Below are 27,321 nucleotides of genomic sequence, written 5' to 3'. Positions count from 1 at the left end.
TGACAAGGATGCGACACGAAACTTTTGGTTAAGATCGGTGCAACGGTTGGCGGCATTTTACCAAAAAAAAAAATGTTCAATGGGTCTCAATAAAAATAAAGAGTCATAAAGGCTCCCAAGTACATAAGAAGAAAAAAACGTACATCCCCCAGTGTTGAATAATAAGCAAGTCTGCTAGTTACTTTTACCTAAAGAAATAGAATAATAAACTGCACACATTACCTAGATAAGCAATCTGTTACTAGTGACTACTTAGTAATACTTGGGAAGACTATTATTTAAGTCTGAAAGGACCCAGATACATAGTAAGGTAGATACATCCTAAACTACAAAATTGGAAAAGTTCCACCTCTTATTATTCTTATTGGATGTCCATTGAACAAACAACATTGGCGAATTCTATTATACAAACATTGATGTCTAGAACATTTTATTTATTTTTAAGAAAATTCAAAAATCCTATACTAATTTGTTTTGAATAATTTTGGAATAAAATTTGAGGCATTTTTTACTTTATTTAAATGTGAAATTTGAAATTACTTATTTTTTTTATGTAAAAACTGTGTTTTAGTTGTTTTTATGTTTTATTTTATTTACATGTTTAATGAGTGGAGCTGTATTTTACTGCAAAAAAAAATGAATTTATCTCCTCCAGTTTACAAGAAATGTTTAACAAATTTATTTTCTCCTACTGAGCATGGGCTATGGGGTGCATATTTTTCCAACCATGGGTTCAGATGTATATCATAGCTTATATTCTTGGGTAATTATGCAGCAGTCACATCCGTGGAAAAGAAAAGCTCCTCTTGTATTTTACCTAACCCTATAATAACACTAATCACTGCTCTAATTGTGAAAACTCCTTCTTGTGTTTAACCTAACCCTATAATAACAATAACACTGGTCACTGCTCATTTGTGCCAGTTCCTTTGGTAGCAATATTCCATGGACGTGACTTCTGCACAAGTACCGTTATACCACTGTATAGAAAAGTGTAAATCACAAGTAGTTGTGTAGAAACATATCTTACCTATAAATTCATATACATAATATAATTTACACCTGTAACTTTTACTCTACTTAGGTATTCCATAGAATGTTGGAACAAGGTCCTGGGAATGATAAGGCCATAAGAGGTTCAAGATTTTTAGTGAGCTTTTACTTACCATATTTACTAATGGCATATTATTACAGGTAATGAAAGTAGTGATGAGCTTTGTCCTTTTCTCTCACATTTTCCTTCGATCATCAAGACTCTATGTTCATCAAGCCCCAGCTGAAGTGGATATTGTGCAGTTACATGTGACCGCTATACAAAAACCTGTTCATCATCATCCTTGGCTTTTCTTGTTTACCTTCCAGGTAGAAATTTCTATGAGTAAATTTTCCATCTTGAACATTACTCTACTAGTCTACTATGAAAATCTGAAAGAGAATAGAGAAAAGGAGAACTTCATTTTTTTTATTTTACACTTTTCACTTTTTAGATTTTTTGAAATTTCCAAACATCCAAACTGATAAAAATTTAAATTTACCGGTCAATCAGTCTCTCTTCTCATTGGCCACAGAGGTAAACATTTTTTCCCTGATTATAAGGTGCGTTTACACGCAGACTATTTTTCGCATTCGAGGCACTTCAAAAATTCTATGAAATAAGAAAATATGCAAGTAAAAATTTAGTTGAAACTGGATCTCAATAGGTATGGACTATCTTTCATATTTCATTCTCTTTTGCAATGTAGCAAAAGACATCGGAATAAGGAAGGAACATGACTCCGTCAATAATTGATGGGAGAAAAATGAGCCACCCGGTATGAAAAGTTCTCATAGATCACAAGCCGCCTTTTCACCTATTCCCTCTGTGCATTCTTGGTTCTCTGTGTGTTTTTTTTTTTCGAAATCAGCAAAAGCGAATCAGCAATTCAGCATTTGAGCATTTATTTTCAACTTTTTTTGTGAGCAATCTTGTGGGTTGTTTCATTTAACTCATTTAAGAGTCCGTTTCCATGTTTCTATCTGATTCTGCTTGTCTGTACAGAAAAGTGGTGTCTTCCCTACTCTCACGTTGAACTTCTTGTACTGTTCTGTGACAAAACTTTCTCTCATCAGATTCCTAGAATCTTACCTTACCTGTGCTAGACTAGACTCAGAAGCTTGAAGTAGTTCTTACAAACAGACAGGAGTAAATTGTCTCAACTCAGTTACATTGCTCTTCTCCTAAATTAAAGGTAAGTATCACTCTATCAAGTATACTGTGGACACACTTTGTGTTCTCTTTGGTATGGAGCTATTGTGATCAGATGGATGTTTCATCAATAGACAATGTCTAGATCATTTTATTTATTTTTAAGAAAATTCAAAAATCCTATACTAATTTGTTTTGAATAATTTTGGAATAAAATTTGAGGCATTTTTTACTTTATTTAAATGTGAAATTTGAAATTACTTATTTTTTTTATGTAAAAACTGTGTTTTAGTTGTTTTTATGTTTTATTTTATTTACATGTTTTAGGTAGGTATTACTTTTTTGTTTACATTATAAAAGAAAATTTGTTTGAATTGTTCATAAACTTAAATGTTTTAAGCATTATAAATCATTATATTATTATTTTATAAGTGTAACCAAACATTGGTTATTATTTTATTCTCTTGTAGTTATTTAAAACAATTGGATGTATTAAAAAAAAGTAAACAATAAATTTTAAGTATAATAAAAAATAATACCTACTTTGAAAAAATAATACATCATGTTTTTACTGTGAAACTTGAAGATATTAAGTTACAGACACCTACTTCTGTACATAGGTAATGTGTTTATGAACCTGGGTACTTACGTAATTAGCCTACTCAGACCAAGTGCATTGCAACCATTCGAGACCAATTTTAGATGGCTCATGTTTGAAGGACCCAACTTTGAAATGTGACCTTCTCCTACTGAGCATGGGCTATGGGGTGCATATTTTTCCAACCATGGGTTCAGATGTATATCATAGCTTATATTCTTGGGTAATTATGCAGAAGTCACATCCATGGAAAAGAAAAGCTCCTTTTTGTATTTAACCTAACCCTAAAATAACACTAATCACTGCTCTAATTGTGAAAACTCCTTCTTGTGTTTAACCTAACCCTATAATAACAATAACACTGGTCACTGCTCGTTTGTGCCAGTTCCTTTGGTAGCAACAATCCATGGACGTGACTTCTGCACAAGTACCTATTCTTGATCTATTTGAAACAATTAGTAAGGCCAGCCTTAGAACTTAGAAAAAGGACCCTTTCCTGGACATTGTTATACCACTGTATAGAAAAGTGTAAATCACAAGTAGTTGTGAAGAAACGTAGGTATCTTACCTATAAATTCATATACATAATATTATTTACACCTGTAACTTTTACTCTACTTATTCCATACAATGTTGAAACAAGGTCCTGTGAATGATAAGGCCATAAGAGGATCAAGATTTTTAGTGAGCTTTTACTTACCATATTTACTAATGGCATATTATTACAGGTAATGAAAGTAGTGATGAGCTCTGTCTTTTTCTCTCACATCTTCCTTGGCTTTTCTTGTTTACCTTCCAGGTAGAAATTTCTATGAGTAAATTTTCCATCTTGAACATTACTCTACTAGTCTACTATGAAAATCTGAAAGAGAATAGAGAAAAGAAAAGGAGAACTTCATTTTTTTATTTTACACTTTTTAGATTTTTTGAAATTTCCAAACTGATAAAAATTTAAATTTACCGGTCAATCAGTCTCTCTTCTCATTGGCCACAGAGGTAAACAATTTTTCCCTGATTATAAGGTGCGTTTACACGTAGACTATTTTTCGCATTCGAGGCACTTCAAAAATTCTATGAAATAAGAAAATATGCAAGTAAAAATTTAGTTGAAACTGGATCTCAATAGGTATGGACTATCTTTCATATTTCATTCTCTTTTGCAATGTAGCAAAAGACATCGGAATAAGGAAGGAACATGACTCCGTCAATAATTAATGGGAGAAAAATGAGCCACCCGGTATGAAAAGTTCTCACAAGCCGCCTTTTCACCTATTCCCTCTGTGCATTCTTGGTTCTCTGTGTGTTTTTTTTTTTCGAAATCAGCATTATCAGCAACAGCGAATCAGCAAATCAGCATTTTTTGTGAGCTATCTTGTGGGTTTTGTTAGAATTTCTTCATTTAACTCATTTAAGAGTCCGTTTCCATGTTTCTATCTGATTCTGCTTGTCTGTACAGAAAAGTGGTGTCTTCCCTACTCTCACGTTGAACTTCTTGTACTGTTCTGTAACAAAACTTTCTCTCCTCATCAGATTCCTAGAATCTTACCTTACCTGTGCTAGACTCAGAAGCTTGAAGTAGTTCTTACAAACAGGAGTAAATTGTCTCAACTCAGTTACATCGCTCTTCTCCTAAATTAAAGGTAAGTATCACTCTATCAAGTATACTGTGGACACACTTTGGGTTCTCTTTGGTATGGAGCTATTGTGATCAGATGGATGTTTCATCAATAGACACTTCTTGTAGAATAGACATTGAGAAGTGAGGTAGGTACATCAGTTAACAACCCTTGGGTTTAAAATATCATGTTTGGGCATAATGTCTGAGCTTGCTTAAACTTTGACTAACATGTGAACATGAGATTGTAGACCTCTGTTTTCTGGAGTTCATCAATTGATGTTGAAGAGATAGGGTCAGTGATAGAGAACCTATTTTGGATTTAGATGGTGTGTAGTGTTTATAATACAATAAAATTTCACTGTTTCAATAAATTAGATTGGTATTGTAATGCCCAGATGATTGGTATTGTAATGCTTGAACTATTCCAATCATTTTGTGTGTAACATAGACTATTCTGCTGTTTACAGATGTGTGACTCAGGAACTAAGGCAGAAGCCACACCATCAAATCCCTCCGCCAATGAATCACCTAAGAAAGAACCAGTTGTGTTGGCCACTAAAGTATGTGGTGTTGTGAAATGGTTCAGTGTTAAGAGTGGATATGGGTTCATTGCCACACCATCATCTAATGAAGATGTGTTTGTTCATTCAAAAAGAATCAAGTATAATAATCCAAGGAAACTCTACAAAACATTGGCAGAAGGGGAAACAGTGGAGTTTGACATCATGCAAGGAGATAAAGGTAACCAGTTTTGTTTTGTATTGAAGAATATTGTGCTCTACTTTTCTTTTGTTCCCCAGTCAGTATAAATATGGAATATGGACAAGTACCCCCTTTGAGAACCTTTGAAGTTTATCTACTGGATATTATGATAGCTAAGAACATGAAATCAAACACTTTACCCACAAAATTGAGAATTTTGACTAATTTCACAGCCATGAAATGTAATTTGATAGTTGAAAAACTCAAAGCCTTCTTAATGTTTATTTCAGGTCATGAAGCAATCAATGTAACAGGTCCTGATGGCAGACATGTACAAGGTTCCCAATTTGCAGCAAACAAACCAAAATACAACAGAAGAAAGGCTAAAGCCAATAAGAGGAAAAGGAAAAGCAGAAGGAACAACCGTAGGTCTAAACCATCAGATAGTCCCAATGAAAGCAACAAATCAACAGAGGCTTCAAGTCCTGTTAAAAATGAACCTACTGAACCAAAATCTGAGGACATCAAATCTTGATACCCCTGAATCCAATACCATTCCATTACATTTACCTGATGATCTTTTTGTAATTTACTTAATATGATTTCTAATCAATTATTTCTTGACAAAATATTTTGGACTTTTCTTTGCCTATGATTTGTCCCTTTTAACCTAACAGGATTATTTGGTGTGAAATATCAGTTAGAAATCCCAATGGAGTTCTGCGCCAAGACCATGCCTTTTTTCATGATGTGAGTCTTGTAATTTACTTAATATGATTTCTAATCAATTATTTCTTGACAAAATATTTTGGACTTTTCTTTGCCTATGATTTGTCCCTTTTAACCAAACAGGATTATTTGGTGTGAAATATCAGTTAGAAATCCCAATGGAGTTCTCCTCCAAGACCATGCCTTTTTTCATGATGTGAGTCTTTTTTTTCTACTGATGTTACCATGAGATCTTGTCTTTGAAACCACCTTTTGCCATCTATGAACAAAATCACTAGAGCTATGTTTTTGTAGATGTAAATAAATACATTTTCTTACACTTTTTCTCTGATATATCATGATCTTACATTCCCCTCTTTGGAATAATACTTACATCTGTCCCAAAGTGCATATGAAAGTCATATTAATAATTCAAGTCTTCTGTTTTCTAAATTCATCTAGAGTCTACAGCTCACAAAGTGACTTCACAGTAAACTCCTTAATGTGTCACTCAATTTGAACCCCATTCCTTCCCTTACAAATCCAATGTCTCAGTCAGCTTTACTTCCAAGGGAAAGGGAAAAAAAGAGTACCAAAAATTATTGCCTCTACTGAATACATGCCACTAGATTCATCTTGTTTTCAATATGAAATATACTGTACTTCCATGTTATGTAAATGAGTGGAGCTGTATTTTACTGCAAAAAAAAATGAATTTATCTCCTCCAGTTTACAAGAAATGTTTAACAAATTTATTTTCAGAGTTTTTTTTTACCAACTACATGACTGGCGGAAATTGGACTTTGTATCCAAGTATATATCTATTAAGTAACCAATATAGCCTGCCTTATGAACAAATTACACATTTTTTATCCAACTATGACAATGTAGGACATGGTGGTCTCAGAAGAAAAGTAAGTATAGGTACCTACATATAAGTTGATCATCATTCTTTTAAGTCGATAACTATCCATTATATAACTATCTGAAATCTGAGTACCTACATTATTCAGTACACAACACCTGTTCACTTATTTGGTATTTTACCAAACTATGTGCATCCTTGGAAACTCCAACAGACAAAAGTTATAATGCTTCAAACAGAAAACAAAAACATCTGATAAGTATAAAACATGCAAAAAATCATGTCTTTTTGAATTTCCATTTTGAAATTTAAGTACCTTATCTTTTTTTTTTATTTTAGTATTATTATCTATTTGTTTTATACCTAAATTGTGTGCATCCTTGGAAACTCCAACAGACAAAAGTTATAATGCTTCAAACAGAAAACAAAAACATCTGATAAGTATAAAACATGCAAAAATTCATGTCTTTTTGAATTTCCATTTTGAAATTTAATTTAAGTACCTTATCTTTTTTTTTATTATTTTAGTATTATTACCTATTTGTTTTATACCTAAATTGAAAAAAAAAAAAAAATGTTCAATGGGTCTCAATAAAAATAAAGAGTCATAAAGGCTCCCAAGTACATAAGAAGAAAAAAACGTACATCCCCCAATGTTGAATAATAAACTCCACACATTACCTAGATAAGCAATCTGTTACTAGTGACTACTTAGTAACACTTGGGAAGACTATTAGTTAAGTCTGAAAGGACCCAGATACATAGTAAGGTAGATACATCCTAAACTACAAAATTGGAAAAGTTCCACCTCTTATTATTCTTATTGGATGTCCATTGAACATACAACATTGGCGAATTCTATTATACAAACATTGATGTCTAGATTTGTAGACCTCTGTTTTCTGGAGTTCATCAATTGATGTTGAAGAGATAGGGTCAGTGATAGAGAACCTATTTTGGATTTAGATGGTGTATAGTGTTTATAATACAATGAAATTTGACTGTTTCAATAAATTAGATTGGTATTGTAATGCCCAGATGAATTAACTTGAACTATTCCAATCATTTTGTGTGTAACATAGACTATTCTGCTGTTTACAGATGTGTGACTCAGGAACCAAGGCAGAAGCCACACCATCAAATCCCTCCGCCAGTGAATCACCTAAGAAAGAACCAGTTGTGTTGGCCACTAAAGTATGTGGTGTTGTGAAATGGTTCAGTGTTAAGAGTGGATATGGGTTCATTGCCACACCATCATCTAATGAAGATGTGTTTGTTCATTCAAAAAGAATCAAGTATAATAATCCAAGGAAACTCTACAAAACATTGGCAGAAGGGGAAACAGTGGAGTTTGACATCATGCAAGGAGATAAAGGTAACCAGTTTTGTTTTGTATTGAAGAATATTGTGCTCTACTTTTCTTTTGTTCCCCAGTCAGTATAAATATGGAATATGGACAAGTACCCCCTTTGAGAACCTTTGAAGTTTATCTACTGGATATTATTATGATAGCTAAGAACATGAAATCAAACACTTTACCCACAAAATTGAGAATTTTGACTAATTTCACAGCCATGAAATGTAATTTGATAGTTGAAAAACTCAAAGCCTTCTTAATGTTTATTTCAGGTCATGAAGCAATCAATGTAACAGGTCCTGATGGCAGATGGAGTCTTATAATCAAAAACCCGGACATTTCCCAAATTTTCAAAAATCCCCCCGGACGCCGGACAAACATGTGAAAACCCGGACATGTCCGGGAAAACCCGGACGTCTGGAAACCCTAATTGGAGACCACTTCTAATTATCTCGCGGACCACTCGTGGATTACAGACCGATTAGGAACCACTGGTTCAAGGAGAAATTATGACGTAACCTTTAGGTCAGTGTTTCTTAATTGGTGTTCCGCGAGCTGACGGCAAGGGTTCCGCGAGATATTTTGGAAAAATCATACACTAGATAAAATGCAGTTTCAAACGGTATTTCTGCATGCAAAAAAGCATGCAGAAATACCACTCTTCCCATAGTAATAAATAAAAATAAAATGTTGTTATAAAAAAACTTGTTGTATTTTTATAATAAGGGGGGTGGGGGGTGCAATCTTGAAAGTTCAGGGTTCCGCAAAGATGTTCACCTTTTGAAAAGGGTTCCGCGGGCCAAACTAATTAAGAAACACTGATCTAGAGTCTACAGCTCACAAAGTGACTTCACAATAAACTCCTTAATGTGTCACTCAATTTGAACCCCATTCCTTCCCTTACAAATCCAATGTCTCAGTCAGCTTTACTTCCAAGGGAAAGGGAAAAAAAGAGTACCAAAAATTATTGCCTCTACTGAATACATGCCACTAGATTCATCTTGTTTTCAATATGAAATATACTGTACTTCCATGTTATGTAAATGAGTGGAGCTGTATTTTACTGCAAAAAAAAATGAATTTATCTCCTCCAGTTTACAAGAAATGTTTAACAAATTTATTTTCTTTTTTCTTTCTTTTTGACAATATTTAAAAATATAATTATTTATTATTTACTTGAATAAAATTTAACTGTTTTAATTTGTTTGGTGATATATTTAGTGGAATACATATTGGTTATGGGTAATGTTATAAAAAATACCTATTAGTAGTTCAATCAATGGTAGAACTCACTCAGGAAAAGAAACCCTGTGGGATCCTTTCAAGCCTTGATCATGACCAAAACTTGGTTTTGTGTGTTGAGAATATTTCAACAATATCAGACTAACTTGGAACATACACCACAAAGTAAATGCAAAATCAAGTTAAAAAAAAAAAAAAATACAATTCAACCTAATGTGTAACATTCAACAATAAATAATTTTTCGCAAATTACAACATTCAGTCTGCTGAGGCCAGAACTTGGCCTGACACTTCCATATACCTAGAAACTGCGTAGGTACGTCCATACAGAGAAATTACAGAATCTGTTGAAGATACTCAACATTTTTCAGGGAAAGAGTGGGAAAGCTTGCTAGAGTTGATATGGCAAAACACACATTTTTGAAAAGAGGCCTTTAAAGTCGATAAACTCATTGGATACAGCACAATCATAAAATTTGAAAATCTTAAATGAGAACCTCCAGAAATGTGACATCGGAACATGAAATATAAAAGACTTGATTAATGATCTAATCCTCTCAAAAAGATTAAAAGGTGTCTCTCACTTGCCCCCCAACCATTCTCACGGAATTGGCAGTCATTAAGAACTTGATTCTATCTACATGCCATATTGTAAGTACCTGTTCCTAATACTCAACATTATAATGATAATCATGACTTCATCTGTTAGTTAATTTTCTTCACATCCACCGCGACTTCTTTGTCACTCAATGAGCCTCGCCCTTTTCACCCGCAACCCGTTTGAAGTCACTCATTTTTGTGGTCAATATGGGTGATCCTATGAGTGCTAGATGTGTAATCACAGTAGTCTCAGCCTCAGTTTGATTATCAAGGACGAAAATCTGGAGATTTTGAACATTTTGAAACTTGACATATCTCAGGTTGATAGGGGTTCCATCCAAATCTTTCTCGGTTAACCTGAGGGCAAGAATAAGAAATAATTGGTTCTTCAAAAGAAAAGTACATACCATAGTAAATACTCCTCTTTAGTGTTGGCACAGTTCGAGCAAACAATCATTATGAAATGGTCAACATTTAAAATATCCCTCTAAATTATGAAATACATATGAAAAACCATTTCTACTACTTACTCAATCTGCTGAACTGACTGGTTTGATGTTGCTGCATCAAAGTCAAGTGTTTTAGGCTGATTTATGAACAATTTCAATGTTTTGGGGCCTTTGTCTTTGGGAGCTTTTATCTTGAGGGAATGGATTTTGACAGACTGGTTAAATGTGAAAGAGAGGATAAGCTGAAAATAGAAAACAAGACAGTAATACTAAGATGTTGGCAATTATTAGAACCAGTGATAAGGTAGATATAGGTATGTCTATAGGGAATAATCTCTTCAATTAATATAACATTAATCATTTCAAGAATTGAGCCCAAATTTACTTATGTAATATACTAATATATGAACCACCAAGCTAAAGTTATTACTTTCCTTCCTAAAGGATAAGGAAAGAAAAAAATGGGATTAATTTTACCTGTTCATCTGCATCAGATTCCAGATATGTCTCTGCAGTGTTCAAACAGTTGGTGAATGGATGCTGGTCTGATTCATTGAGGGCTTCACATTGATTTTTCATAATAAATGAGGTCAAATCCATCTGAAATAAACATGGAAAGAAACCAAGTTATACCTAGAGCAATAGGGAAATGAGAAACAATATATTGTTTAATTTTTTTTGTTTAAGTTATTTCTAAAAATTAAGGAGCATAACAGCACCCATTAGAAACATAATTGGACCTAAAAAAAGAAACAAACAAAACCCTGTTATCAGTTTGATTGGCTTACCTAGTTACCTTCATATTGATTTCAGCACAATCATTGACCATTTGAGGATGATGACTAGCAAGTCAGTAGTTAACAAAATACATGACAAGAATTACAACACTTGCCAAAATTGCAACTGTACCAATATTTTGAATATTCTTTCTTAGGAAGTGTACAATACCATCATGTTTCAACTGCAAAACAATGTACTTCAATGTAGGGTGAACTTGCTATTTGAAATGAAATTAATACTTAGATATGAAATTGCCTACTTGGCAAAAATTGGTCCTTAATCTTGACAATTAAATACAAAATGAGAAGCTGAGAGTAAAAGATATTCAACACTTTTAACACTCAGAATCTTTTTTGAACACACTTTCCTTTTCCTTTCCGAATCTTCATGTGCCAACAATACCTATAATACTGAGTGTCAACAATGCTGTGTAGTGTATTAATGTAATATTTCTTTCCCATAAAACTTACATGTCCAGCTACTCCCGATTCCTCTCCTGATTCTTCTCCGACTCCATAGTACTGTTTGATCTTGGCTTCCAGAGTATTGGGATCAGGTATCTCGAGGAATATGGACGAATAGGTCCGTGAATCTTGACCTGTGGCTTCTACCTACAGATAACTAAGGTAAGTATCGAATTATTAGCTATACGTATTTCTAAACCTTTTCCTTAGGGGGTTGAGGGGAGGATTCTCCTACATTTTGACCATAGGTTTGAAGTTTGGAAATAATTTACTCATTTCCCCTTCATTTTCATAAGCGGAAGGTCCTTACGATTCTTCTGTGATAAGTCACCTATTCGCGGTTTGCTCGTGGTATTCGCGGTTGGCTCGCGGTATCCGCGGTTATAAACCCCTTGAAGACGGTAATTTATATAAAAAAAAAAAAAAAAAAAAAAAAAAAAAAAAAAAAACAAAGAAATGAAATAAGTACTTCAGGGAGGCAAGGAGAGAGCCATGCATGTTTTTGACTAATCATTCCTACGCAGAATTTTAGATTGGACTCAATGTTAAGCATGAAATTGCAAACCTTGGCTAGGATTGTCCCAAGCTGCCTTATGGTGGAAAATTTTATATCTCAAAATAGGTACTTCCCATGTAATAAGGGATCATTTAAAAGTGTCCAAAAATTGAACCTTTTTTTAAAGCAACATTGACTTTGGTTGATATCTGGATAAGTGACTGTCCGATTTTTACCAAATTATTACAGTTGCGTCCTTGGACCCTACCGGTATAGCATACTAAATTTCATCGCTCTACGACAAACCGTTCTTGAGATATTTTGTATACAACTTTTTACTTTTTCCCATTTAAACCTGTAGTACATACATACAGAGTCACCTATTCGCGGTTTGCTCGTGGTATTCGCGGTTGGCTCGCGGTATCCGCGGTTAAATCCACACAGACCCACACACAAGCGTCTAATGTAGCAGTTGTTTCATTGAGGCTACGAAATAAAAACGGCGGTGAATCACTCATCTTGAAAAAAAAAATCAACCGATAATCGTTTCATTTTCTTCCAGAATTTGTCCTCACCTACTCAGCCATGGCCTGCACTCTCTCCGCAAACAACCTCATCTCCCTCTTTCTTCTCATCATGGAATTCTCCTACAAGGAAATCACCCGCCAGTTGAAAGACCTCAGCAACGTGTCCCTCACTCGGACGGTCCTCATCTCCACCAACCATGTTCATCGCATTCGTCTCATCCATTGGGAGATCACGTCCATTATCAAACACATCTCGTCCTGCTTCGCGTTCGACATGCTGATCGAGAGTGTCACGTCCACAGTGCGTGTCATCTACTTCATGTTTCTTATCCTGAGGTGCGTGGTCATGTCCATTCTATTAGGGGTAAAGGGACTTTTCAGTCTCATCCTGGCAGTATAAATGAGGTATATTCTAATCTAAGGGGAGTTCATGTTCCTAGAAGGACAGACAGTTTTGGGAGATTTCTGTGGTATTGTACTCTTTTTATCCACTCTTTCTTGGGAATTTAGCACTCTAAAACCCATACCTAAAACCTAAAACGGATGGTTTTGTATCTGCATCACAAATATGTAAATGAATCGTAAAATAACTTTACAGAAAAAAAATAACTTACGTGCCAGTCTAGTTAGCTTGGTTGGTAGCATGTCTGCTTTGTAAGCGCTAGGCCGCAGGTTCGATTCCCGCCCGAGGCGGATTTTTCCTGAACGAATAATGTTCGTTCTCCGAACGGCTGGCTTTCTCCTATCCTGTATCCCTTCTCTCTTCGATTTAGGGACGACAAGACCTTTGCAGGTACAGTTCCCTCTGTCAAACCTCTTTGAAGAAATTTCGGATTTTGCAATCTGATTGTTTATCATCTGATCAAAATTGAGTTTTGATCCGGACATTTAGGTGCTCCTGCGGGGCCTCTAAACATCTCTGCGGGACCCCTAAAGGCCCTGATATACTCGTAGGTACCAAGATCCTGAAATTCGTAGAAGCAACCTATCCTTTAGGGCTGTTTGCCCCTACACCCCAAGACTCTGAATGGGCTTTTTGTGTATTGAGTTAAGCCTGATATACCAAAGTTCTATCGTCATTTCATTACTGGATGTGTCTATCAGGTTCCTTACCGAAGCGTTCTACAGCCCTAGCAAGTCATCCACCTTCTCCATATTCCAGTCCATTGTATTTCTCATCTCTGTAGTGGGCAAGTTTGTCTATCTCTGCTATCGATGTAACCGTGTCGTCCAAGAAGTAAGTACCGAGGCTGAGTGGGCCCCGCAACAGCCAGTCACGGAATCAATCATTTGCATGATACAAATTTCTTGACCCCGCCGGGAATCGAACCCGGGTCTCCCGCGTGCAAGGCGAGCGAAGTGACCATTACGCCATGGGAGCTGACTACATCAGAAATAAAAGGAACATCAAACTTGTTCATGTTCAACCCTGTAACAGGCAGGAAAAGGAAAATTGTTAACCCATGAAATGACGTAGGAAATAAAAATGCTGGATATCTAAATAGGTAGGTAATCTAAACATTCTAAACGTCACATCTCTCGTCTTTCGACCTTTGAAACAAATATGTTGTGACAAGTGCATGCTTCGATAGTGTAAAATGAAAATGACCGTGTTGACAATTTTCCTTTTTCAAAACGAATCCGAAAATACCTTTTAACCGGCAGACGTTTTCGTAGGAAAATTATTTAACTGAAAAAAAAAAAATCATATTTGATTGATGCTTCATTTTTAATCGGAGTTGAAACCTAATTAATTTAATCTGTCCCAAATTAATCATCCTACGTAAGGTACTTTCTGGTAGGTAGGTGCCTGTATTAGATGCATTATCACTTTGGATGAATTTGTAACGCCCATTATTTCAAATAAATATTTACTAGCATTTTTCTTATAGATCTTTTGTTAGAGATAGGATATTTTGTACGCAATTTTTCCCCCCAAGAAAACTTCAACTTCAGTAGTAAACACATATCATAAACTTCAACTTCAAATGTATTTACGTTCCGAAGCAGGATACCTCTTTTTTCTAGTTGAAGTTTTTAGGTTTTCACGCAACAGGGCGGAATAAATAAAAACTTTTTTTTTTTTAATTTTTAATAATTAATTTTGTATCTATACAAAGCTACTATCTACCTACGTATTTAAAAGTATGCAGCGAGAAGAAAGTATGTTTTTATTAAAAAACACCAAACTGAAAATATTTCTAACTTTGTATGTAATGAAACTATTTGGAGGTTTGCCTTATCGAATAAATTCAAGCAATTTCGCCAACCCCAGTGAGTATTATGTTTAGGTTCCAGACGCCTTGTGTCTGTCCTAGTTTTAAGATATGGACTGTTTAGAATTTTAGATTATAAGTAATTTCCTATATTTAGTAGTCACCGTAATAGGATTAGATTTAGGAACCCTAAACCCTACTTGAGATTTGGAGTTTTATAAAACGAACAAGTGACAATAGAGTGTGCGACTCTGTGGAACGTCATTGTCATGTATTTATACTATGTATTTTATGATTGAACGGGATAAAGTGACTTCTCCCTATCATCCCGGAACCAGCATTTTGAAAGTATAGCTATCTTAATTGAATAACAGAAAACGGTTCCTACATTGTACACTTCACACTTTTGGTTAAAATTTCAAGTTGGGTTCCAGCTGTAGTAGTCAGCCTCTGTAATTTCCAGGCAAGAAGATCATCTCCCTGTGTTCGATTGGTCGTCTTCTCTCGTACGGGTTCCTCGTTATCAACCTCATAGTTGTCTACGACAACATCAAGTTCACCATAGCCCAATTCAAAATCCACAAGTCTTGTCTAGAGGACATTTGCTTCGGTCCGATCTGTCGTAACATCTGCGCTCACATGGTCATCATTTGGATGATTGACTTGCAAAATGTGACCAGCATTGTCAACGTGTTGTACTGCCGGAAGTTGCGCACCCTGTATATTCTCAACAAGAGTGTTCGCATGGCAGCCCTGTTGAAGATAAAGTTGCCGATAGCCTCCATATCGGTTATTGTGTTTGTGTTGGTTCAAGTGATCGCGTTCTTCTTCCAGTGGACTCGCGCCTACTTCGCTTGGTGGTACTTTGAAGGTAAGACCTAGGGACCTGAGTCTCCTAAGGTGTGTCCAAATATGGTCGACCGGCCGTCGATCGACGAGGAAAATCTATATTGTCGAGGGAGTGTGGACAATGCAGTCGACATCGATCGATGGCCGGTCGGCTGTGTGTGGACCTTTACTCTCTTTCTGAAAATTTCGAAGAAAATCCTGAGCCGTTTTCCTTCATATTACCCTGCAGAAGTAATATTATTGGCCAAAGTGGGGCTTTTCCCTTGCTTAGGTATAAAAAAAAATAATAATAAAAAAAAGTAATATTTATTTATACGAGATTAGGAGTTGGTATCTCGAGTTTCTCCTTTTACTCTCTTTCGTCTTTTGTCTCTTTGTCCTATTTTCCCGTCTCCTTTTCAATCTCCCTTGTTCTCTCTTTCAAATTCTGTTCCCTCGTCTTCTTTTCCTTCCTCTTCCACCTCCTTTTGTCCCCTTTTCTCTTCTCTCCCTTTTTTTTCCCTCCTCTCCTCTTTTCTTCTCACTTCTTCTATACCTCCTTCTTTTCGCTGGTTTTCATTCTCCTCTCCATTGAATATCAAACATGTTGTTCTGACTATATTGTCCTTTATATTTCAGTCTATACCTAATTATTTCCTCGTTTAGTACCTACCCCAGTTTCTTCATCATCCATGAGCCATGAGTAGGAGGTTCTGGTTTCTTCCATTGTCTTTTACTCTTTCCCTTGGCATCTTAGCATATTTTACTATGAACTTTATGCAAATTTGAAGTATTACGCGAGACCCGGATTTCTTGTACAAAGTCTCCGTTGAGAGGGTTCTTTAATTGTATTGTCGTTTGTTAAAAAAAGGAACGTTTGTCTTTTCTGTCTGAAAGAAGGCGCTAGTTGAATAAGCTCCGAAACGAACATTTTTAATGACTTTGTTCAAGTACAACTTGCTAAAGAAAGAATACAAATAGAGTTACTTAATTACCTACCTATGTACCATTTTACAAATATTGGTAAATTTTTTTAAAGTTCGTATCTCGTATTCGGTATTTCTATCGTCTGAGAATAAATAGGCATCGCTAGGTATACAGTTGTACATATTAACCAATTACGAGTACCTATGTATCGTTGGTTTATTAGAAGAAAGAATTGAAGTGTCCATCAACAATGTTGTTCTTATGGTTGAAAATTTTATATCTCAAAATAGGTACTTCCCATGTAATAAGGGATCATTTAAAAGTGTCCAAAAATTGAACCTTTTTTTTAAAGCAACATTGACTTTGGTTGATATCTGGATAAGTGACTGTCCGATTTTTACCAAATTATTACAGTTGCGTCCTTGGACCCTACCGGTATAGCATACTAAATTTCATCGCTCTACGACAAACCGTTCTTGAGATATTTTGTGTACAACTTTTTACTTTTTCCCATTTAAACCTGTAGTACGTACATACAGACAATGGCCTAAAAACCACTTTTTTGACATCAGGGGATCCCAAAACGGATATTTCCAACCATTTCCTGATTTTGAATATTTGGACCAATTGCAATTCTTTCATAACTCTAAAAACCACTTTTTTGACATCAGGGGATCCCAAAACGGATATTTCCAACCATTTCCTGATTTTGAATATTTGGACCAATTGCAATTACTACAGTATAGCTCACTATACTGTAGTAATAGAAAGTAAAAAAAACATTAGTTCTTATTCATTTCCTAAGATAAATAGTACTTAGTGCTTTGTGAAATCCCCGTACCTTATTCCTAAAGAAGATAAAAGTGGGCATAGCACTGACACCTTGGGCAGCAGCCAAATCTTGATTCTGGTCAACATCTACTTTGAAGAAAGCAGCATTCGGATACTTTCTTGACAGTTGTTCAAATACAGGCGCTATTCTCTGACATGGTCCACACCTGAAAGTAAACATATGATCAAGTCAGAGATAATGTAAGCTATGAACATCTTACAAATTGTATCTAGTAGCATGTAACTTAATCTAAGTGCATCTTATATTGAAACAGATAAGGTAAGTCTAGCACCAATCAGTAGACTTTCCATGACACTTCTTGCATAGAAAATGTCTTGTGGGTTGTAGGATACTTCAACTCAGTTCAATTTTGTGAGTGAGAAATGCAGAGTTGTAGGTGTAGCAGTTTATCTATAGCCGAAAGGTGATGACAAAATAGAGAAAATATCTCTTCCATCAGCCATACACCAGGGTGATGGACTCTGGCCATGTTTAATTGGCTTGCCCTGAACCGCAGTCAACCATCGAGAAGACTAGAAATGCAGAGTCCTAGTATAATAGGGGTTCTCTTTATCAGCATAATTATTGAGATAGATTACAAGAATTTAGGGATAGGTGGTCGACTATATTGAATGGGTACTTGACTTACCAGGATGCTGTGAAGTCCACCACAACCAGTTTAGTTCCGCAGTTGTTCATTTCCGTGTGGAAGTGGGCATCACTGTTGATGACTATAATGGACATGGCAGTATAGTTTGGTATTTTGTAGGGGCTAAAGGTAACTCTACTAGTAAAGATGTTAAGATATCAAACGTTAGAAAAGAAAATCTTGTTTCATCCAAACGTTTTGAGTTTGGGGATGACAGAGGATTTTTTTTTTTTTTTTTTTCGATTTGTAAACAAAAAAAATTGTGCTCGTTGAAAATCAAATTTTGTGCTCGTTGTAGATGTAAGGTCCGTTTACATCGTCAATGATTTTTGAAGTTTTTCAATAAAAAATAAAATTAAAATCTTCATTCTGCAAGTACTTACGGCAGAAATTTACAAAACAAAATACGAAAAGAAAGTAATAAATCATCAAATACCTCTAGGTACCTACAGGTACCTACTTGAAAATTAAATTAGAAAGAGAAAAATATTAACAAAATTCGCACCCATAAAAAAATGTTACATCAGCCGCCAGTTTATTTTATGGACCACCCAGTAAACCCAGAATAAATTTGTAAACAAAACATTTTTGCGGGCAGCGGGAAATTTTGAATTTGTGTTTAATCGAAACACTCGAAACGGAAAGTAGTATACGAATGTTTCTCTCCTATTTTTTTGTTTATTTTATGGACCACCCAGTAAACCCAGAATAAATTTGTAAACAAAACATTTTTGCGGGCAGCGGGAAATTTTGAATTTGTGTTTGATCGAAACACTCGAAACGGAAAGTAGTATAGCGTGTGGACGAATGTTTCTCTCCTATTTTTTGAACATTACGGGGTATTTTCAAAAATCACAAACTTCCTGAGGCATAAATCCGAAAATTCAGTTCACTGACCAGTGACCAGATAATCTACTAACCAGTAAACCAGCCCCTTTGTAAAAATGGCTGATGACTTTGAACATGAGGAGTAAGTAAAATTGGTCAAGTTCCTATCAGCAGCATAAAAGCGCCCTCTTTAGCTAGGTAAATGGGTGCTTACTCTACTATTAGGCTGTTCCAAGAAGCAATGCTAACATCATATTCTGCAATCAACTCCAACATAGAAGAAATTTAAAAATCATAGGTTTATTTCTGCATATGAAGAGAAGTGATTTATCAAATACCCCTGAGTGACCCAAGCCCCCTTGCCCTTGGTGGGTGTTGTAGTTGGTGCTCACCAGGAGGAGGTAAGGGTTCAATCCCAGCTAAGGTATGAAATTTTGTCCTCATTAATCAAAAATTGTGGAAAGGAATTGACTGTTGGAAATTAATAAAATTAAAAATTGTTCATCCACTCATAAAATTCCATGGCTGTCTCTTCCTGATCCCTTATGTGCCGCGTCCATTTTAGTTTAGGACTATTGCACTGTTGTTTGTGTTTGATCGGACAAGGACTATTGCACAAAATTCTATGGAAGTATGTATAACAAGCTGTTTTTTTTTACAGTGCTGGAGATGATTTTGATGATGTTGATGAAGACCCAGAAATTGAGGACATTATTGATGAAAATGAAGTAAGTTTTTTTCAATAAATGTGATGTTAAATGATTTGCTATTTAAATCTCTTGTCCTACAAATTAGAAAAATAAACAGGCAGATCAGATAATCAAGACTGTTTGTTGATTTGTTTCCATTTTATATGGTTTGACCAAGCTTGAACAGGGTGTCTACCAGACTGGAAAACCGGGAATTGTTAGGGAATTTCACGGAGACTGGAAAAGTCAGGGAATTGTCAGGGAATTTCTCAAAAAATTGACAAAAATCCAAAAAAAGTCAGGGAATTGTCAAGGGAATTTCTCAAAAAATTGACAAAAATCCAAAAAATTCAGGGAATTTTTCAAAGCCTAAAAAAAAAAAGAATTTTCGGTCCATAAAAAAGTATGCAACCTTGAAGGGGCAACTCATGTTTTCTCGAAAAAAATTCGCCTGTAAAGTAGACTGGAAATTTGGAAAAAATGGACTGGAAAACCGAGAAAAGTCAGGGAATTTTATTTTTCCATTTTGGTAGACACCCTGTTGAACTAAAGCTATGTACCCAGATAATTAACTCCTTTATTTATTTACTAGGCATTGAGATCTATTTGAGTATTTAAACCTTGAAGGGGCTACTTAAATTTTCTCGCAAAAATTTTGCCTGCGGCGCTGTAATTTTGTGTTATATAGAAACGTATTGGGGGGGGGAGAAGGACTAAACAATACTTGTCTTGTATGTACTTGTAATGAATTTGATGGCACATTTGTTCTCTTTTGACAAAATTTTTGATGGCCAATTCGAGGGAATCAGGCTTTATGTCGTAAATTATTGGTGTAAGAAAAAAGTGGATATAACTTTCAAAATTTTTTGATATTGGCTTGTTACAAGCGCATATTTCGTGAACCATCATTCCTAGAACCCTTACATGGACACCGATTGATTTCTTGTGAAAAGTTACATAGGAAAGACTCAATTTAACAATATCTCGGGAACGGTATAAGCTAAAGACTTGAAATTTGGTATGTAGTTCACAAATGTGACAAGGATGCAACACAAAAAGTTTGGTTAAAATAGGTGCTGCCGTTGGCGGTATTTTGACGCGACTTTTGGACGGGTTTCGACCGCTTTTTGGCGGTTTTCAGCTATATCGACTAAACGGTTAGAGATATTGTAAATGTTACAACAGAACACCCAAATAAGCACCATTCAATAAGATGAGGAAAGTCGTGTGATGTTCACACCAGATTTTCCTTCCTCCTCCGCCTCCTATTACTCTTCTCTACACTTCTTTCTCTTCTCCTCCCCTTCTTCCAATTATTTTCGCCGTCCTTCAATTTTCTCCTTTTACTCTCTTTCGTCTTTTGTCTCTTTGTCCTATTTTCCCGTCTCCTTTTCAATCTCCCTTGTTCTCTCTTTCAAATTCGGTTCCCTCGTCTTCTTTTCCTTCCTCTTCCACCTCCTTTTGTCACCTTTTCTCTTCTCTCCCTTCTTTTTCCCTCCTCTCCTCTTTTCTTCTCACTTCTTCTATACCTCCTTCTTTTCGCTGGGTTTCATTCTCCTCTCCATTGAATATCAAACATGTTGTTCTGACTATATTGTCCTTTATATTTCAATCTATGATTATTTTCTCGTTTAGTACCTACCCCAGTTTCTTCATCATCCATGAGTAGGAGGTTCTGGTTTCTTTCATTGTCTTTTACTCTTTCCCTTGGCATCTTAGCATATTTTACTTTATGCAAATTTGAAGTATTACGCGAGACCCGAATTTCTTTTACAAAGTCTCCGTTGAGACGGTTCTTTAATTTTATTGTCGTTTAATAAAAAAAGGAACGTTTGTCTTTTCTGTCTGAAAGAAGGCGCGAGTTGAATAAGCTCCGAAACGAACATTTTTAATGACTTTGTTCAAGTACAACTTGCTAAAGAAAGAATACAAATAGAGTTACTTAATTACCTACCTATGTACCATTTTACAAATATTGGTAAATCTTTTTAAATGTTCGTATCTCGTATTCGGTATTTCTATCGTCTGAGAATAAATAGGCATCGTTTGGTATGCAGTTGTACATAATATTAACCAATTACGAGTACCTATGTATCGCTGGTTTATTAGAAGAAAGAATTGATGTGTCCATCAAAAATGTTGTTTATCGATTGATTTCTTGTGAAAAGTTACATAGGAAAGACTCCTTGGTCATCTTAAATACTCTAATGGGTCAGTAAGATAAAAAAAAGACAAGTGACAAAATAATGATTTTGAACATTGAAAAGCAGTTCATATTCAAACCGAAAGTGGTATTAAAAATAGAACATCGAAGTTCTAGAGTTCTCATTATAAGCCTTCTATGTTTACAGGAAGATGGAGAAAACATTGACATTTTGCCGTCATCTGAAGCAGGAGGAGGTGTCCAGAGAGAGAACAGAATTACAACCCACTATATGACCAAGTAAAGCCCCATTTTCCATTCTAATGTTAAGCACATTAGCATTGAGATTTTTTTTTTTTTTTTTAATTTTGGTAGTGGGGGTAAAAAATGGACAGTTAAAAAATCAGCTGATAAATTTTTAAATTTTACAGGCAAAATAAAAAGCCACACTAGGGAATCCTAATGGTGTAGAAGGTAATGTAAAAGGTGGACAAGGGAATGAAAAATACAAATTGGAGCCAATGTCATTTCAAATTTGAATGGAAAATATGCTATAAGTTATTGATAAAAGAACAATAATACAGCATACAGCCCAATGACCTTATAGGCAGTCTAATGGTTTTTAGTCCGTCCTTTATTATTACAATAGTAATAAAAAGGTATAAGGGACGGACTATTGTATTCGCTTCGGTGTCTGTCACTCTGTCGGTCGGTCGGTCTGTCGGTCGGTCTGTCGGTCTGTCCCCATAGAAGGACTTATCCAAACCTGATCGACCTATATATCAAATTAAAGGTCTTTTTACCAGGAACACGGAAATGGTGGTGCAAATGAATGGAAAATATGCTATAAGTTATTGATAAAAGAACAATAATACAGCATACAGCCCAATGACCTTATAGGCAGTCTAATGGTTTAGGTAGGTACATAGGTACTGATTTTCTTTAATCACGATTGAATAAACTACGGGCTAAAAAATTCCCGGAGGGACGGACCCAGCTTGTTGTTTATGCCTTAATATTAGTTTATGAAATTTGTCTAATAATACAATATCTTGTTCTCTATTATTAGGTACGAGAGGGCACGAGTGTTGGGGACACGTGCACTACAGATCGCTATGTGTGCTCCAGTCATGGTTGAGTTAGAAGGTGAAACAGACCCCCTCCAGATTGCAATGAAAGAGTTGAAGGCAAGAAAAATTCCAATCATCATTCGACGATACCTGCCTGATAATAGTTATGAGGACTGGGGCATTGATGAACTCAAGATTATTGATCGCTGAATTAACAAATTGTTGTGTTGTGAGCTCCTTTTACACTTTGTTGATCATGTCAATGAATTTGGTCAATTTAGTGTGAACAGAGCTTGATATGTGTACCTACATACTTTTAATTGCTATTTTCTTCCAAGGAGATTACTATTTTTACAGAAAACCTGCAAGTAGGTAACTGTGTAAAGTTAAATGTTCTTTAATGTGAATTCGGTCATTTGATCAATGAAAGTCATCAGAATAGATAATAGTTATTTATTGATTCTCTCAAGAAGTGACTACTCACATTTAGTACTTTTTGTACCTTTGAGTACTTAAACGTTTCGTATTTTAATCACAATTCAAATAAAGAAGAAATGTGTGTTGTTCCTTCTCTCCTCTAGCTCAGAATCTTCATAAATTTTACATAATTTATTTTGATTTTATATTGATAGCAGGGAGAAACTCAGAAGAGTAGGGAAATAGGAACATAGTCCTTTTTTTACAGCTGCGTCTATCCTAATTGATACATCAGAAATGCAGTTTCTTTGTGTTTTTATTTTATTTTATTATTTTTTTTTTTTTTAATACATCAGAAATGCAGTTTCTTTGTGTTATTATGTCACAACTTTGGTGCTCACTGCAGCATTGTATGATTTTTTGACCCCGCCGGGAATCGAACCCGGGTCTCCCGCGTGCAAGGCGAGCGCAGTGACCACTACGCCATGGGAGCTGACAATAAATATGAATTTAAATAGGTACTTACATAAAAAAAAAATAAAAAAAAAAATATATGTACATACATATACCTAGGTCAACGAAAAAGAGAGGATTCAGTGTTTGCCATGAAAGTAATTTTTGATATATATGAAAGTCAAATTTGTCATGTACCTATAGGTACCTATCTAATATATGACGTAGGTAGGTAGGTACATGTCGTTTGTCCCCTCTGTCAGTGTTTCTCATCCCATTACTTTCTAAACTCAGTCAAGTGCGATACTAATGTTATTATTTTATCAGTACATAGGTAATAATCAAATATTAATGTATGTACATGATAATGTCATACAAGTACCAATACAGGTTATACAGGGTTGCACATGTGACATGCTCCCTCTCCCCCTTATTCCCTCATTGTTTCGTTTTCAGGTGTACCTATTTGATCCAATAAATTATGGCCTGAAGAGTCATACAACACCTATGAATCAGGGCCATATTTACCTATTAACCAGTCCTCCTCCCTCCCTCGAGCTTTGTTTTTCTCCCTTACTGTAGGCCTGACTCAGAAAATTTGAAGCATATCCAAAATGATAACTAGATGATCTTGTGTTGTACATTGCCTTAGACTCCTTACATTCTTTCCCACGTAGCCTTAGCTCCTTTCTCCCTCTATCTCACTCCCTTTCCTTCCCAAATCTCTAGGGACATCACCGCAGCACCCCAATTAAGAACTACATATGTACAACATAAAGTTTCCCGCTACCTAGGTACCTATTCGGCATTTATTATTCTTGTTAACATATGTTGTACCTTCATTATGTTTGGTACAGTACCAGTACCACTCATGTAAACATGTACTTATATTTACGTATGGATGATGGTCCTTGTCACAAATTGTTCAAATAGGTGCACGTGGACCGTTATAATTGGAATTTCAAACAAAAGAGAGGTACTTATCTGGATTCGGTATACATTTCTCTCCTTTTCCTTTTTACTTTCCTTACCCTATAGGAAGGAAAGTAATGTAATCGGGTCAAATTTTCGATGGTCAGTTTGGTCATTGGTCCGTGTGTCTGTCTGGCTGTAAACAAAATATCTCGAGAACGGTAAGAGCTACAGACTTGAAATTTGCCCTTTGACTTGGAGAAAGTTTCGGTTTTGGAATCTACAAGGCCTTTGGCTTGGAGAAAGTTTTGGTGTTGGAATCTACAAGGCCTTTGACTTGGAGAAAGTTTTGGTGTTGGAATCTACAAGGCCATTGCATTAGAGAACGTTTTTTGATGACATGGAAAAAAATGTACACATCCAAGTGTTAATCTAGTGGTAGTTTCAGCACATCCACTAATTCACGAACTGCGAGTATGTTTGGCAACAAGTTCATACATTATGCCCCTCTGTTGCCAATCGTCTATATTGGATTCTACTTTGGACTCCTCCCGTACAAATGGGATGTCAAACATTTATCCATGCCAGGTTTTCATTCAGGTAACATATCTAACTGTGCTAATAACTTTGTACTTACGTAATTGGTTAGGGACAGAGCATTTTTTCCCCTATTTTTTCTTCGTCAGACAATATTGGTAAGTTGGAACTTTTTCTATCTGTACAACGCCTGTTTCAATGTAGATCAATCTTTCCAGCGGATAAGTGATATCACAAGCTAGCATTGTAAGATTCTCCCAGTTCCTAACCCATTAGTGCATAGCGTCCTTTTTTTTAGACGCCCAGAAAAATGGCTATAACTTTTTGCAGACAACCCCGAACTGAGTAATTTTTAAACACCTCTATTTTCGTGTTTACAGATCAAGACCTTCTGTACCACTCCAGAGTCGGACTTTTTATCTCCTATATCTACGCACTCATCGGTTTATTTGTCGGGTACACCAATGTTCGTCTGACATTTGATTTGGCCACCAAATATAGCTCCTGTTTCGACGATATTTGCTGGGGTCCGGTGTGCAGGAATGTGTGTGTCCATTTGGTCATTGTTTGGGTTGTGTACATAGGTGAGAAACCCTGTTATGTTGGTTTACGGTGGGAAGGTTGCTGAAAACCCTGAAACCCTACGTAAGACCTGTGGAGAGCATATTTTGTATGAGCGCCCTGAAATAAGTTGATTATGCAATGCGCTCAACACGATTGAAAAACATATCCCTACTCACTCGTATGTACAAAGCAATGTCCAATTTTATTATTGTACCTACATTTTTCAAAGGATTTATGGGCAGGATTCTCACACAGTGAGCTCTTTCACCCAACAAACCCAGTTCCCAATCTAAATCGACACTTTTCATTCTAGGTTGCATTTCTGCCATGCTCTCAGTGTTATTCTACCGAAAACAACTCACGTTACAATGTTTGAACGATATGAACCGAATCATAGGTCCTATGAACATCAAGATCCCTCTCCTCACTTCATTCCTCATCCTCCTCTTCCTCACATTCCAAGTTGTATCCTTCATCTATCAAATGAACCGCAGTAAGATGTTGTTCCACTTCGTTCTGGAGTTCAGTCCACCGTATTTGCTCATTTGTTTGACTTTGGCGAACGCTTGTGTTACGGCTCTCATGTTGAAGATACTAGAGCTTGGTTACATGGGATTAAACAGTCAGGTGGATGGTTTGTTCAACAACTACAACCGACGTATCATCACCAACATACTCGACATCATGCAAACTCATTGGAATCTGACAAACTTGACTGACCTCTGTTCCAAATGTGTCCGTGTAGACCTCATGATCATAGGCGTAAGCTCTACAGTACGCGTCATCTATTTCATGTTCTCTATGTTGCGATTTCTAGAAGAATCCATGAAAAATCCAGACTCGAAATTTTCGGCGTTCCAGTCTGTTATTTTTCTGGTGACTGTCGTTGGACCGTTTGTGTCATTGTGTTATAGGTGTAACCGTGTCGTACAGGAGGTGAGTTACTCATACCTTTTCTATTCTACTCAAGAAGATCAAACTTGTAAAAGTAAAATATGAACCTTCCTTGAAATTATTCCATCATACAAACTTATATGTGACAAGAATAAATTTTAATATATTACCACTGTACTTTATAGTAGGTGTCATGAATTGCCTACTCCCAATATCGAGTGAAAATGTTTTCAAGGTTGAAATGGAAAGACAAATAGTTTCCTCGAACAAGAACAGTACCTATCTAAAATAAGAACATACATTTAAACTTTAAACATTCCTCAAATAATGAGGAACAAACAAGGCTTCTTCCAGCCTCGGGAATTTAATGAACATGAATAAATTCCAAACATTTGATTTTAACCAATAACAACTAACCGCTTTCAGGAAACGGGATATGGTATTATTATGGATAGCTAAGTACATAATGATAATGACCAATACCTTTTTGGTTACCATTATACTAGAGTTCTGTCTTCTACGATTGGACAAGGTGATGATGACTGTGTACTTGTTGATATTGATACTTGTACCCACTACCTAAAAGTGACAGAAATTTTATTAAAATATTCTTTCTTTTTTCTTTTAGACGTTTCTTTTTCTTTTTTTCTTTTTTTGTTTATTTATTTTCATATGAAAAAAACTTTTCAATGACTACCTCTACCTGTTAAGATCCTATGGGTGAAAAAAATACCTACCTTTTTCTCCTCCTCCTTCTTCTTCTCCTCCTCC

General features: G+C 35.7%; 5 protein-coding genes across 7 annotated transcripts in view; 4 read left to right on the top strand and 1 right to left on the bottom strand.

The window, feature by feature from the left end:
* Positions 1 to 1,926: 1,926 nt before the first annotated feature.
* Positions 1,927 to 9,898, top strand: LOC113466787 (Y-box-binding protein 3-like). Its single transcript, XM_026822478.1, has 4 exons — positions 1,927 to 2,228; positions 7,778 to 8,051; positions 8,306 to 8,347; positions 9,849 to 9,898. Exons 2-4 carry the CDS (start codon positions 7,778 to 7,780, stop codon positions 9,896 to 9,898), a joined length of 366 nt encoding a protein of 121 aa, XP_026678279.1. The 5' UTR covers positions 1,927 to 2,228.
* On the top strand, positions 4,130 to 6,540 carry LOC103507657 (Y-box-binding protein 3). Of its 2 annotated transcripts, XR_003391080.1 has the most exons (4): positions 4,130 to 4,423; positions 4,869 to 5,142; positions 5,394 to 5,731; positions 5,907 to 6,540. XR_003391080.1 is itself a non-coding variant. In XM_008472156.3 (3 exons), the coding sequence occupies exons 2-3, from the start codon at positions 4,869 to 4,871 to the stop codon at positions 5,636 to 5,638; spliced, it is 519 nt and encodes a 172-aa protein (XP_008470378.1). In that variant the 5' UTR covers positions 4,130 to 4,423; the 3' UTR covers positions 5,639 to 5,782. The 2 variants fall into 2 exon arrangements, 1 of the variants encoding a protein (XP_008470378.1); XM_008472156.3 differs by lacking the exon at positions 5,907 to 6,540 and having other exon boundaries at positions 5,394 to 5,782.
* LOC103507655 (thioredoxin-like protein 1) lies at positions 9,254 to 18,271 on the bottom strand. The gene is made up of 6 exons (XM_008472154.3): positions 18,044 to 18,271; positions 17,386 to 17,560; positions 11,575 to 11,664; positions 10,802 to 10,924; positions 10,406 to 10,566; positions 9,254 to 10,232 (listed from the first exon to the last, which is right to left on the bottom strand). The coding sequence occupies exons 1-6, from the start codon at positions 18,136 to 18,138 to the stop codon at positions 10,022 to 10,024; spliced, it is 855 nt and encodes a 284-aa protein (XP_008470376.1). The 5' UTR covers positions 18,139 to 18,271; the 3' UTR covers positions 9,254 to 10,021.
* The window catches only part of LOC108252199 (putative gustatory receptor 28b), a 34,849-nt gene continuing 19,187 nt past the window's right edge, over positions 11,660 to 27,321 (top strand). Inside the window, exons 1-3 of one of the 2 annotated variants that reach the window (XM_017443426.2) lie at positions 11,660 to 11,730; positions 12,627 to 12,927; positions 13,696 to 13,828. In XM_017443426.2, coding sequence (XP_017298915.1) covers positions 12,650 to 12,927; positions 13,696 to 13,828 — 411 coding nt within the window. In that variant the 5' untranslated portion in view covers positions 11,660 to 11,730; positions 12,627 to 12,649. The remainder of the gene's footprint in view (positions 11,731 to 12,626; positions 12,928 to 13,695; positions 13,829 to 27,321) is intronic. The other variant, XM_017443425.2, reaches the window with a different exon arrangement.
* On the top strand, positions 18,804 to 23,492 carry LOC103507656 (DNA-directed RNA polymerases I, II, and III subunit RPABC2). The gene is made up of 4 exons (XM_008472155.3): positions 18,804 to 19,013; positions 19,533 to 19,599; positions 21,912 to 22,003; positions 22,773 to 23,492. Exons 1-4 carry the CDS (start codon positions 18,988 to 18,990, stop codon positions 22,981 to 22,983), a joined length of 396 nt encoding a protein of 131 aa, XP_008470377.1. The 5' UTR covers positions 18,804 to 18,987; the 3' UTR covers positions 22,984 to 23,492.

Source organism: Diaphorina citri, unplaced genomic scaffold, assembly GCF_000475195.1.
Source record: "Diaphorina citri unplaced genomic scaffold, Diaci psyllid genome assembly version 1.1 scaffold332, whole genome shotgun sequence".
Classification (NCBI taxonomy): Eukaryota; Metazoa; Arthropoda; class Insecta; order Hemiptera; family Psyllidae; genus Diaphorina; species Diaphorina citri.
Note: the sequence above shows the minus strand (reverse complement) of the source record. Positions and strands in the feature narration are given on the sequence as shown.